General features: G+C 34.7%; 1 protein-coding gene across 4 annotated transcripts in view; it reads left to right on the top strand.

The window, feature by feature from the left end:
• Positions 1-10,262, top strand: part of GALNT13 (polypeptide N-acetylgalactosaminyltransferase 13) — a 557,828-nt gene extending 547,566 nt beyond the window's left edge. For all 4 annotated transcript variants that reach the window (XM_060016781.1, XM_060016780.1, XM_060016782.1 and 1 more), the window contains one exon: positions 9,825-10,262. In XM_060016781.1, coding sequence (XP_059872764.1) covers positions 9,825-9,965 — 141 coding nt within the window. In that variant the 3' untranslated portion in view covers positions 9,966-10,262. The remainder of the gene's footprint in view (positions 1-9,824) is intronic.
• Positions 10,263-13,666: the final 3,404 nt, after the last annotated feature.

Below are 13,666 nucleotides of genomic sequence, written 5' to 3'. Positions count from 1 at the left end.
AAGGGTCCCGGTTGCAGCCACTGGGTCTGGTCCCTCGGCAGGTGAGCTGGTCCCCGCGTACCCTGAGTGGTCAGGATGTCAGTCATAGCAAAGAAGAGGTCCCACCAAAATCGCCATTTGTTGCAGGAAGGGGGACCCCTTCCAGGGCCCGAGAGTGGATTCTCATCTAACACTCGGAAATGAATTGTCCGAGGAGACACATGTGCTGACAAAGCAAGAGACTTTATCGCGAAGGGGCACCTGGGTGGAGAGCAGGAGGGTAAGGGAACCCAGGAGGACTGCTCTGCCAGGTGGCGCACAGTCTCAGATTTTACAGTGATGGGATTAGTTTCTGGTTGTCTCTGGCCAAACATTCTGACTCAGGGTTCTTCCTGGTGGTATGCGCATCACTCAGCCAAGATGGATTCCAGAGAGAAGGATTCTGGAAGGACATATGGACTGGCGTCTCCTGTCTCCATTTGACCTTTCCTGAATTCTTCCGGTTGGTGGTGGCTTGTTAGTTCCATGTTCCTTACCAGGACCTCCTGCTGTTAAGATAACTCATGCAAGTAGTTACTATGGGGCCTGGCCAGGGTGCAGTTTCAGTCAGTGGTTCCCCTAATGGTATCATAAAGCCTCAAAACATGGAATCTATGCAGCTGCTTTGGTTTGTTTACTTCTTAAGTGAGTGGGGGGAGAAAAGAGAAGGAAATAAAGTTTACTGAATGTCTTTAATTCTATCTGTTTTCTCGTGCAATTCTTACAACAGTTCTGTAAGATATTATTATTTGTATTTTTCACATCTATCAAGTAGTGATTAGTGTGTTTAAATTCCTTGTCTACATCTGCACAGCCCAGGTTTCTGGCACTAACTCCAGCAATCTTTCCACTACACTACCTTGCTTCCTGAGGTCATTGAAAAACTAAATATAATTGGATGCTTTCAAATGATGATTGATGATCCTTAGACAGGCAGGACCTGGGACCCTTTGCTGCAGTGCTGCAATGCTTGCACCTGGACAAATGTCTCCTCAAGCTACAAATTACAAAGAAACTAAAAGGGACTAAAAATAACTGTGTGCATGCGCAGCTGGGGCAAATTATGGACAAAAAAATACAAAAAGACCAAAAAACCCAACTGCCACTTCTAAAGAGCCGGGAGCAAAGACAGGGTACTGCCCATGCCCCCTGCACACACCAGCTCGTGCCACTCCCCACCTTGGAAAGGCCACAGGAGTGAAAAGGTTCCCTTGCTCGCTCCCCCAAGGTGGGGGGTGGGGGGTGCGAGCTTGTTCCTTACATGGGGTGAGGGTAGGGCTGTGTTCAGGGGTTGGGCCAGAGGGGTGGCTTAGGTGTTTTTCCCACCCCTTTGGTGGTGTTGTGCACAGGGGGCATGCACAGTACCCTGCTTTTGCTCCCCACTCTTCAGAAGTGGCAGTTGGGGGTATTTTTGGTCTTTTTGTCCATAATTTGCCCCACCTGTGCATGCACAGTTTTTTTAGTCCTATATAGTTTCTTTGTAATTTGTAGCTCAGATGTTTGTCCAGGTGCAAGCACTGCAGCAAAGGGTCCCAGGTCCCAGCCTATCTCAATTTGATAAGTTAAATGTACAGTATTACAAATGAAAGAAATGGTTAAATATTATCAATTATTTGTGGTACCAAATTGTATTCACACAGAATTTCTCCTTTCCTTAATAACTGCAAAGATGTACTGCAATAAATTTTGTCTATTTAAACAAGCAGTCATAAAACTACTTTGTCAGTATGGTCTGATTGCTTACGAATTTTAGCCACATGTATTCATAATATAATTAATTAATATCTAATTGTTTCACCTTTCATTTGAATGAAACTAAGAACTTGTTGGTAATAAATACATGTCTTTGGCCAATTCTGATTTGAAATATGGAGTTTCCCACTTTCCTAACTAAGTATTTCTTAAACAATACAACCATGCATTTAATTCAGTATCACTTTATACCTGGTCAAATATGTTCATTTTGGGGGCAACCTGAGCATCATTAGCAAAACTGGAAAATCCCCACCTGGTCTAGAATCTCTTGAAAAAATTCCTTGAACACTTTGGTGCTGTGAAAGCCCATTGCCACAAAGTTAAAACAAAAGGAAAAACAACCTATATTTCATCTCACTGAAGTATTTTAAAGATTACTGTTATAAAGGTCTGCCATCCATCCATTCTCTTGTATTCAAGTTGTCTTATATTATTCTATTTCATTGCAATTGGGTTCCAATCCATTTGAAATCTGTATTTTCCTGCAATAAGTGCACATAATCACATTTCTTTTTGAACATTCAGGCGGCTACATACAGTGTGAGAATCTAATTTTAGAACAGAACACTTATGCTCAACAAACACTATGCAACAAAGAAAAAAAAGGAAGCAAAATATGATGCTAAAAATAAGTCTTGTTTTTCATGTGACTGAGCAAGTTGACTGAGAAAATGCTTGTTATGAATTTGATATCCATCTGTGTCAAATGTTTCTCAGAGACACAATATCAGGAATTTTTTTTCAGTAGGTAAAATATATGGGATTTATATTTACTGAAATCACAGAAGCTTGTATTTAGATTTTACTTAATACCTCCTCTTTTATTTCACTTTATCAGAAAGCAGGTAAATGGGAATATAATTTCAAGGTAAGTCATCTATAATTGCCAACCCAGCCATTTCCCTGAGTAGGATTCCTAACAAAAATAGTGGCTTGATTTACCTTTTGAAGGCTGTGTATATCAGACAAGTATTATATTTCCATAGTCCCACTGACCCAGAGCTGTGATTTCTTATGTAGAAACAATTAGTAAATAGGAATTTCAGTAGTTTAGTATTACGCTTTTAGTTCTTGTTTGTTAAATACCTACACCTGTACACTTATTTTTTTTAATACTCATATTCTATTCTAACAAGTGCACAGATCACCTTGTTAGAAGATCATACTTAAAATTTTAAATAAGAACTTTATTATATTAATATTTAAATTGTTATTCTGTACTTGATCAATAGGGGAAATCCTGTTTTTGCTATTAAATTAAATACCTATAACAGTCCAAATTCATTCTTTCTTTATGATTATATGTAATAAAATTGACCAAGTTTCATTTTAAACTTTTCGTATGGCATCTTTTAAACTGAGACCTGTATGACTGGTTCTTCAATCAACCATACAGTCACTTCTATCTGTTCATTAAAATATCAATTTTTTTACTTCGTGCTTTTTTACCCAAAGGTATGACCTAATTTTATAATTTTATGATTCTTATTTTGTCACCAAAATTGTTTCCCTAGCCTAATTCCAGTTGGCTTTCAGTAGTAATTGTACCTTTAAAAGGGTAGATTTAGGGCTTCCCTGGTGGCGCAGTGGTTGAGAGTCCGCCTGCCGATGCAGGGGACACAGGTTCGTGCCCCAGTCTAGGAAGATCCCACATGCCATGGAGTGGCTGGGAGCCATGGCCGCTGAGCCTGCGCGTCCGGAGCCTGTGCTCTGCAACGGGAGAGGCCACAACAGTGAGAGGCCCACGTACTGCAAAAAAAAAAATAATAATAAAGGGTAGATTTAGGATACTCCATGACACATCTTGTTTCAGATAGCAAAAATATGTTTAAAGGCAGGAAGCATTAACTTTTTCTTATGCATCTTAAAATAGTATGATTGAAATTTTGTAAAATCCCAGGAAATACTAATGCTTTATATTTCAATAGAGAACAATTAAGTAATGCTATGTTATAAAGAGAAACCAATACCAGCATAGGGTTCATATTATCCTGTTTTCTAGTCAATATTTTAAAAAATGCTATAGGAAATGATATTTGGCAGTATGCTGCATGTCAGCCTGTATGTCACATTGCCTTCAAAACTGAGTTAATATGACAGTTTCCTACAGTTGCGAGAGGCATTTGTAACAAATATGACAAAGGGCTGGTATGCTTAAAAAAGAGCATTTAAAAGAAAAAATATAAATATACAATATATTTATTTACATTTATATATATATATAAAAATATCCAATATAAAAAAATCCAATATAAAAATATCCAAGGTCTTGAACACAGCATAGGAGATATATAAATTAACCAATGAAAATGAAAAAAAAGTATTTAAATAACTAAAAAGCCATTAAATAACTGTTAAAAAAAAAGTCATTTCATATGTGTTCTTTTATCCATTTCTTTATTTATCCTGTCCATATGTCAAGAAATGTTTATAGTGGCAACACACAATACTGATGCAGTGAAACTGACACAAATACAGTATTTTGGAATAGAGTAATCACAAGAAAACTGCTGTTGCTATTATTGCAAAATAATTATTACAGATTTTTTTTAATTTACTAATATGTATTAAAATGTTCATACCTTTTGATCTTGTGATTTCACGTCTAAGAATCATTAAAGAAATGATTATAGATGTGGAGAGAGATGCTCAGAGATGTTTATCACAGCATTATTTATAGTAGCTCCAAATTGGCTATCCCCCAACCCCAATGGAAAAGTTAAATGATTTTTGGCAAGTCTCCTTTGTAGAAATTATTTTTTAGGTTTTTAAAATATTAATTATAAGAATGATGCCCACAATATAAAGTGAAGTCTATTTAACTAGATGAGCTCAATTACATAAATTTGCATAAGGAATTAAAATTACTAGAAAACCAATAAAATATTAACAATTGGTATCTCTTCTAAACAGAATACTCAGGAAAAAAAAAAAACTATACTTTTTTTTTCCCAAACAAATGAAAGCACTAAATGTTTTTGTGGGTTTTTAAAAATGAAAAATAATTTTTTATCTCAAAGGGGTTGTTTCAGATTTCTAATTTCTTCTGGTTTATGGTTTTTCAGAAGTACCTAGAGTGAAATTTTTTTGAGTTTGTTTCATTGTCATTCATGTGATAAACATTTGGGGGGAAAATATTACAAATATATATTTTTTTCAACAAATATATTTTTTATGGAAAAGTTTATATTGTATTCATATTCTGGAGGTACATTTCCTGAGTATAAGTAAAATCAAGTTTTTGTTTTAAACCAAGGAAAACTTTATAATTCATTTTTCTTTTTAATAACACATGAAATTCATACTCACTAACACTGTGGTCTTTGATGTTAACATGACATTTACCAAAAAAATGTTCATTGCAAAAATCACTAAGGGTAGAGGATTATCAAACCCAGAAATTTAAAACAGTATAGATAGGAAAGGCAAGCCTGATTTCATAAATAGCCCCCCAAACTAGTCTCCTTAACAAATCAACTATATGGTGAACAGTATCATTTCACAAATAAAATTTATTATATATGATAATGTTACCTTTCCTATCTTTGTAAATCATTTATTACCATTTGACTGTAGAAAGTAAGTCCTTGAAATGGAAAAATCCAATGATTTGTATCCAGTAAGCTGCCCAAGAGATGTAGTTTAATTTTATCAGAATTTATTTTCTGCATTGGTCTTCCACTAAATATTTCAATCAACAAACTTATAGAGTACCTCATGTGAGCAGGCACTGGACTTCATGATGTAGATAGTCATGGTCCCTGGCATTCCTGGAGCTTATGTTCCTGTGGAGGAAATAGATGGAAAACAAGAAACAGACAAATAAATTAATTACAAATTAATTAGGAGAATTATGTCAAATTAAGAGCCCAAATGGAGTTAATCATTTTCTTTTTCCTCCCTTCATTAACTTTCTAATTGACATTTAGATGAATGCACCAATGCATATGTGGAACACTTTTAATGCCACCAGGTTAGCCCTGTGAAAACACAGTGGAAATAACTTGAGTACCATATTGTACAAAGTAAAGCCAAGCCCTAAAGCTAAATTATCCCCTAGATTCTTCCCTGGCATCCACTCAAGTTTAGGGCAAAGGAATGAGGGAGCCAAAGACCATAATCGAAAACTCACTGGACTAATCAACGGTTTTGAATATGCACTCACAAAATAACTCATTTAATGCTAAGAGCATTTTATTGCTGGAATGAACACTAAGAATATAACCTTTTCTATCCAAAATAAACTTTTGCCCCAAATGTTTCATCATTTGATCTCAGGCTCTTCTCTGTATTCTCAGTCTTATCTTCAGTTACTGAATACAGTTGACATGAAAGTCAGCTAAAGGGATGTGGCTCACAGCTCCATGGATGCAATTATTGTGACATGTGCTTTCAGTGCTTATCCAGTAGAAATTGTATGTTGCTGAGAATGATTGATTTATTACTGCCTTTGTACTAGATTTTGTCATTACTCATTATTTTCTTTGTCAAACAGACCCACACTCTTCTTCACATACTCACCCAGTCCTGTCTCTCAGTAAGCAAAGTAGCTGATGGCTCCCAACAGCCCACTGTGGAAATATGTAATGATAACCCTTTGCAAAAATGGCATCTAAGAAACTATACAAGAAAGGAAATTTTTAGAAATATTTTTAAGAATTCTACTGATTACTTTCTCAAATAATTTTGGAGGTTTGTGTTGCAGACTTTATTAAATTTATTTTAGTGTTTTTCTTGTGTTTTGGTACTGAAATCTAAACTTATTTCTTTAAAATGTGGTTTTAAAAAATCTTTATGTGCTATTTCTCCTTGGAGTTATTTTTCTCTTTTACTTCTTAGCTGCTCATTAATTTGGAGGCTGTATATATTAAGTGGTGTTTGTCTATTATTAATAGGTATTTTCCTACTAATAGGTATTAATAGGTATAATAGGTATATATTAAGTGGTGTTTGTCTATTATTAATAGGTTTGTCTATTATTTATTAATAGGTATTTGTGTATTATTTATTATTAATAGGTATTTTCTTTATTTCAAATATACATATGCATAAGTATAACTGATGGAATATATTATGACATATTAGCTCTAACTATAGCCATGTCTATATGACAATAGATTTTGTAACAGAGCTGAAAAAACCAATAAAAAAAAAAACTAACATAGCCCAAAAATTGTTTTTGGAACACTGAAATTATTAAATTGTTAATTTTTATTCAGATACTTTGTGTGCAGATACAACATATCCTTTCTAAAATTTACTATTTTAACCTGAAACTTAAAGCAAATGCATTATTGAAGACTAAGATGTAATTTTCAATAACTTTATGAAGTAAATTATTTCTGAGCATTTCTTTGTGGCTGGTTAAATGACATAATTATAATAATAAAAGCTTTTAAAAATTGTACTTTTCTGACTTGTATGATTTGTGAGTATCTTCGCAGTAGACAGTAAAATGAATTATTATTCAGTTCAAGTCCAATAAGTACCTGTCCTAGTTCTTGATCTTAAGGGGATTATTGTCCTGTAAATAAAAGCTATTATATTGTCCAATACCTTGCTATGAGAACACATGGGAAGTCAGGGAGTTATTCTGGTTCAAATGAATCAGTTAAAGGCTGTTAGTAGAGGACACAATTGAGCTTGGGATACTTGTGACAAGGCTGAGAATCGAAGTATGGAGAGGAGGGGGAAGAGGGATGTTGTTTAGATTAGACTTACATATGAGACAGGGCATTCCAAACATACATTGGAAAGCTGAAGAAGTCCAGACCTTTTGCACAAGGCAATTTGCATATATTATCTTAGTTTGTTTTCCAAGAAACCATACCTGGTAGATGCAATGCCCACCAAGTGGTCATCTCAGATTTAACTATTTAGTCTCACAAAATTACAAGTCTTTTGCACTTTAAGAGGCCCACTATTTGCCTTCCTATCTGGTATTATAATGCAGTTTATCAGATGCAGATGCAGTTAATCAATCAGAGGTCATTTTTACTGTAAGTCATTGATGCCTATAAACAGTTAACAATTTTACCCTTAGGTTGCAAGTGATCACAGCTGACTAAAAGTCAAATTTTTTAAGCAGTAAGGGAAAGAGCATTTTTACATATTAGTAAGTATAATTAAGCATCTGACAAAGTATGTCCTCAGAATGATTTGGTAGCTTGCCCAAATTTTCATGGCTAGTAACTTGGGAAGCAGAAATTCACACTTAGGGCTATCTAACCCTAAAATGTCTGATCTTTCTACTCCACTACACTGAAAAGGAGAGTATTTTCCTTGGTTGGTTATCTTAACAGCAGTGGCTTTTGACTACTAATGAATTCCTTCAAAGAAAATATTTATGCATTTTTTAGAAAGAATACGTACTAATATTTTAGAAACTATCACATATGTAATTGACAACACATATTCAATCTAATCCTTAAAGTCATATACGTGTTTTTTAAAAGGATCTAATAGAAGCAAACAAGGGTAAGTGGCTTTTTTGGAAAAGGACATATATAAACAGAGGACCTCAGGTACGTAACAAAAATGAACACTTTGATTTTTTAACTAGAACTTTCTAGAAAAAAATGCTTGTTTTCTTTTGTATCTTTTTCCAAGTTGGCTTTTGGTTCATAAATGAACAAAATAATTTCTGGCATCATTAGCATAAATCAACTATCTTCTTGCCTATCTTTGGCCATTTCTTCTTTTGTCCATTTTTCAGTATAAATGGCTTGATTCCATGTATTGAAAAGAGCAACAACAAAGGCCTAAATCTTCAAATCTTCTTCACATCTAATAGTCTTGCTCTTTTAATTTCCTGTTTGTTGTCTATTAAGCATCCTTTACCACAAGCCTATTTTCCAGTCTATCTTTTCTCAGGACAGCGCAGTTCGGGGTGTTTGTAGTCCTAATCCAAAACAAATTATAAGTGTCTAGGCAGTGTTTCACCACCATTTTTTTGCATGCCCCCTGCATTTTTTATCTTCTGACTTTCAATATAATATCAAGAGCCCACCCCCCCCCCAAAAAAAAGTATTTGTCTACCTTTAATTTTGGTAATTTGCAACAAGAGTATAATATATGGATACTTTTTTCAAGATATATCTCCAAATCACCTCCCATATTCAAACACGTCTCTTCTGGCTGGGGAGTTTTTCGTGTAGTATGGTTCTAGGCATTGCCCATGAAACTAAGCAGAACTGTATATGATAATGTATACAATTAGTGCATAAGTTAGTATATAAAACCATGTGGACTTAAAATATATATCTGAAAAGTCCAAAAATATGACTTCAAAATGTAAATGTGAACTCAAAAGAGAAGACTGGTTAACCTGGTGCAATTATTGGAATTACATTTCAGCATTTGGGTACTGAGAGGATGCTTATTAATACTGTTGTTATGAAAATATATGTAGGTATAATATTTTAAAAATATGTCCATCACATCTGTTTTTATTTGATGCTGGTATTTTTTAAGATCCTTAAAAATGCAAACTAAATATGGTGAGCACACCATCAAGTAAGATAGATCTTTGTTGCTATGGTAATTACTCTTCTACAATGAATGTCTCACAGTCACAGATACTATGGCTTGTATAGTATTTTGAAAAGGGAACATCTCCAGCAGTTTTGTTCATCTGGGTCACAGCTGTGACATCTCTTTTCGTATTTGCCAAATGGTTACTAAGTAACACATGCCCAAGAAAACTAAGATTCTGTAAAAGCTTGTTAATATTTGCACTCCTCAACTGAACTCTAAACTCACAAATGGGCTTTTTGCAAAGGAGCCTGAATTCTTGGCAACGCATGATAAATGTCGGCCAATTTCTTTAACCATCTGCAAACAAAGGTGCATTAGACAATGATTAAAACCATAACAGTGAAAGTTGTATAATAATTAATTCAGAGCCACCTGTGCACAGTTCCTCTTACAAACATATCTCAATGTTTATACCAAAAAAAAAAAAAGGACTTTTTAAAGAGCAGATTTAATCTGATGTGCTAGTGAAGTTTAAGATAAAATATGTTGCACTGATTATTGGTTATCTTTTACAGAGACTCACCTTGAGACATGTTAACAGTAATCAATGTCTAGATGAACCTTCTGAAGAAGATAAAATGGTGCCTACCATGCAGGACTGTAGTGGAAGCAGATCTCAACAATGGCTGCTAAGGAACATGACTCTGGGGGCATGAAGACCATTTCCCCTAAGCCATGAAAGTGTCTACACTTATGCTTTTCCATTATTTCAATTAGGAAAAAATATTAACTTTGTTGAATTGAAAGTTTTAAAATCCTTTTAGTATTCTAAAACACAGTTGTTTATAATTCATTTTTAGGAATGTTTGCTTATTTCCCTACTAAAATTTGTATCTGATTAAAAAGCACATAGAATAAATAACAGCAAACTGTTATTAAACATCAGAACAACTTGAAAAACGAATTGTGTTTCCTTTTAAAAAAAAATTATTGCCATCATGTCACAGGATTAGTTTGGGGGGGGGGGCTATTTTTATTTTTTTCTTATAATGTGGAAAAAGGGACAATGTAAATGCCTTATAACTTCATTATGAAATGTTATAAATTGTTTTATAAACTCTGTTTCTACTGGACCTTCATGGAAACATGTTGAATTTCTATGTCAACAGCAAGGCCATTACATTGAATTACTTCTAAGCAATGAATTTGTTGCTCAAAAATCAGTTCCAAATTTTGTACCAGGAAAAAACTTAAATTGGATATTGACATCTAATAGAGTTCTTATAAAAACATCACATTTAAACAAAAAAGTGGAGGAGAATTTGAAAATTCAATTTAAAGTACATGAAATCAGAAGAAACTAGCTAGTCATTGAGGGGAGCAAAATGAAGCTAAAAAACAATTGAAACATTTTAAAAAGATATTCTGTTTGGGTTGCAATCACTTCTAACACAGGCTGAGTGTAACAATCAGCTTGGTCCTAGAATTGATGTGGGAAACTCAATTTTTAACCACGTTGTCTCATAAACTATACAGTTGTTTTTCTCTTCACTCTAGAGACTGGGACTTGTCACTTAGGCTACACAGAATTGTAGGTGAAAGGTAGAGTATTAGCCCTAATTTTTAATTCTTTGGCATTTAGGATTTTAGTTAAGTCACTGTGACTACTTTATTTTTATATTTAAATAAAATAATGCATTACTATCAGAATTTCATTGCTATGCCAGAATATCTAAAGTTTTCATCACTGGGGGAATGAACTCAATATATATCCATTAAACTTTTATTTTAACTGAAATGCTAGATATCATTTGCCATAAATTATGACTCAAGGAACACAGTCATAATTAGGCTACCTTCACATGTTCTTTTTCCATCTTAAAACACTTTGTATTCAAAATACGTAAGTAGAAAACATGAAAAAAAAAGAAAAATCTGTGACACCATTTAAAATGCCCATAAACTTGCTCTACATATGTATTTTATTCATTGTAAATGCACTCAGCAGCTAAGAGAAATTTTAGGGAGGGGGTGGTGGGGGAATGGAAGACGTGACCTCTTAGAGTAGAGAATGTCATATCGTTGGCTCTCATCCTTTCTTTAAAAGCTCTAATAGAAAATATTAATCAGTTTGATCAGGTTGGCTACAGGCAATCTCTCTCTCCTCACTCTCACTCTCACACACATACACACACACACACACACACACGGAGCTCACTTTGTAAAAGCTAGTAATATCCTGTACGATTTTCTCAGCTAGCATTCCTTCCTTTTATGGCTTTAAACTGGTATAACTCTAAGGAAGAATTACACTACATGGAGCATTTCAGGTTTACTCCTTAAAGTGTAGACATCCCTCACCTCAAAGTCTCTGAGGATACCTGAATATTTTTCCATCTTTAAAACCCTTTGCATTCAAAGTACTTGAGCAGAAGACATGAAAAGGAAGAAGAAAAATCTATCCGTGAAATTTGTGCTGATATGTTTTAAATTTATTTAAATTTAAAATTACAAACAAAATTTTAATGTCGGGGCATTTTTTTCTGACGAGAGAATCCATTGCTTACAGCAAATTTCTAAGGAAGCTGTGACTCCTAAGAGCTAGTAAACCACTGCCTTAAATTGACAGTGGCCTCACAAGTCAACTGAGGTCTGACTTGACAATCACAGTTTCCATTTTAACTCTCTTCTTCCCTCTTTTCCTCTTGTCCTGACTAAAATATGACAAAATGTCCCTGCAAGGCATTCTTCCTTAAATTTAAAAAGCTTAAACACTCAAGAACTCTTTTATACAATCTGTTTCACTTATTATGGATTTGTCAATCAAAATGCATATGTTATCTAGTGAAGAGTCAATGACAAGTTTTTAAAAATACAGCTACTCCACTGAAACTGAATTTGACACATTTTGGAAGCATTTTAAGTATCTGAAAGTTCATTATGGTCATAGCAAAAATACAGGAAATATGAAAACTGCCTGAGCTTGAATGCCAGAGAAGAATTTTCAAAGAATCCTCATATGGTTTCAGCAAATGCTGTTAGTGTCCAACAAACAAAAAAAAAATAATACTAAATATTACAAACCACCCAAAACTAATGACTAATTAAATTTTCTTTTCAAAAATGCTGTATTCAGGGCTTCCCTGGTGGCACAGTGGTTGAGAGTCTGCCTGCCGATGCAGGGGACACGGGTTCGTGCCCCGGTCCGGGAAGATCCCACATGCCGTGGAGTGGCTAGGCCTGTGAGCCATGGCCACTGAGCCTGTGTGTCCAGAGCCTGTGCTCCACAACGGGAGAGGCCACAACAGTGAGAGGCCCGCTTCCCGCAAAAAAAAAAAAAAAAATACTGTATTCAATACAGAAAATTAAAATCATGAGTGGATTCACAATGCATTCATCTAATACACTCCTTGTCTATGGAGCTAGACTAATAAATATTTCAAATGACTTGAATCTTCCTCATCTGAGGTCTTCCCCATTGAAGTTAATGTCAACTCCAGGCTTCCAGATGCTCAGATCAAAACCCTAGAGTCACTTTTGACTCCTCTCTTTCTCTCTCAACTTTAATTCATCAGCAAATTCCCTTGATTCGGTATCTGAAATATAACCATGAATCAACGACTTGGCACACATCCACTGTGTCACTACCTGTAACCTTTTAAATTGAAATATGCATATAATTTGGTTTCCTAATTTCCCAATCCTTGCCCCTAATTGTCTTTTTTCAATACAACAGCCAAAGTCATTCTGATAAACATAAATTTGATTGTTTCACTTCTCTGCTCACAACCCTGTGACTTCATGTTTCTCCAACCAAACTTCTTACAGTGGTCCTCAAGGTCCTTCATGAATGATATCCCTCTACAAACACACACACACACACACACACACACACACACACACATTTCTGACTGCCCCTTATTCTACTGTGACTGCCAAGCAAATTTCTGTCTTAATGTTTTGTTCTCTTGCCCAACAGAACTCTCACTCATTTTCTTTAGGTCTCTGTTCAAATACCTCATCAGTAAGGCAAACCCTTCTCCCTCCTGCCCTCTCTATTCCTTGTACACTCTGACAAACTACAAATTTGCTTCTTTATATTTTGTCTATCATTCTACTTCCTCACCCCCCAACATCCCCATCTCATACCCTAGAATGTAAGCCTCCTAAAAACCTGCACTTTGTTAGTTTTATTCACTGTGATATTCCCGGTAGAGTTCTTGGCACATGGTAAATATTCTTTAAACATTTATTGAATTAATGAACTGAAAAACGTGTGTTAATTTGCTAAGTGCTACTATATCATATTTTGGGCACATTATTTTATATTTTAAAGTAAAGTCTAGTAATATATTTAGACAGGATTTGCATAACTGTCTCCAAATATAATTTTCTAATATTCTTCACATTCATGTAT

This window comes from Delphinus delphis, chromosome 7, assembly GCF_949987515.2.
Source record: "Delphinus delphis chromosome 7, mDelDel1.2, whole genome shotgun sequence".
Classification (NCBI taxonomy): Eukaryota; Metazoa; Chordata; class Mammalia; order Artiodactyla; family Delphinidae; genus Delphinus; species Delphinus delphis.
The sequence above is the reverse complement of the archived record's forward strand: the minus strand, read 5'-3'. Positions and strand labels throughout refer to the sequence as shown.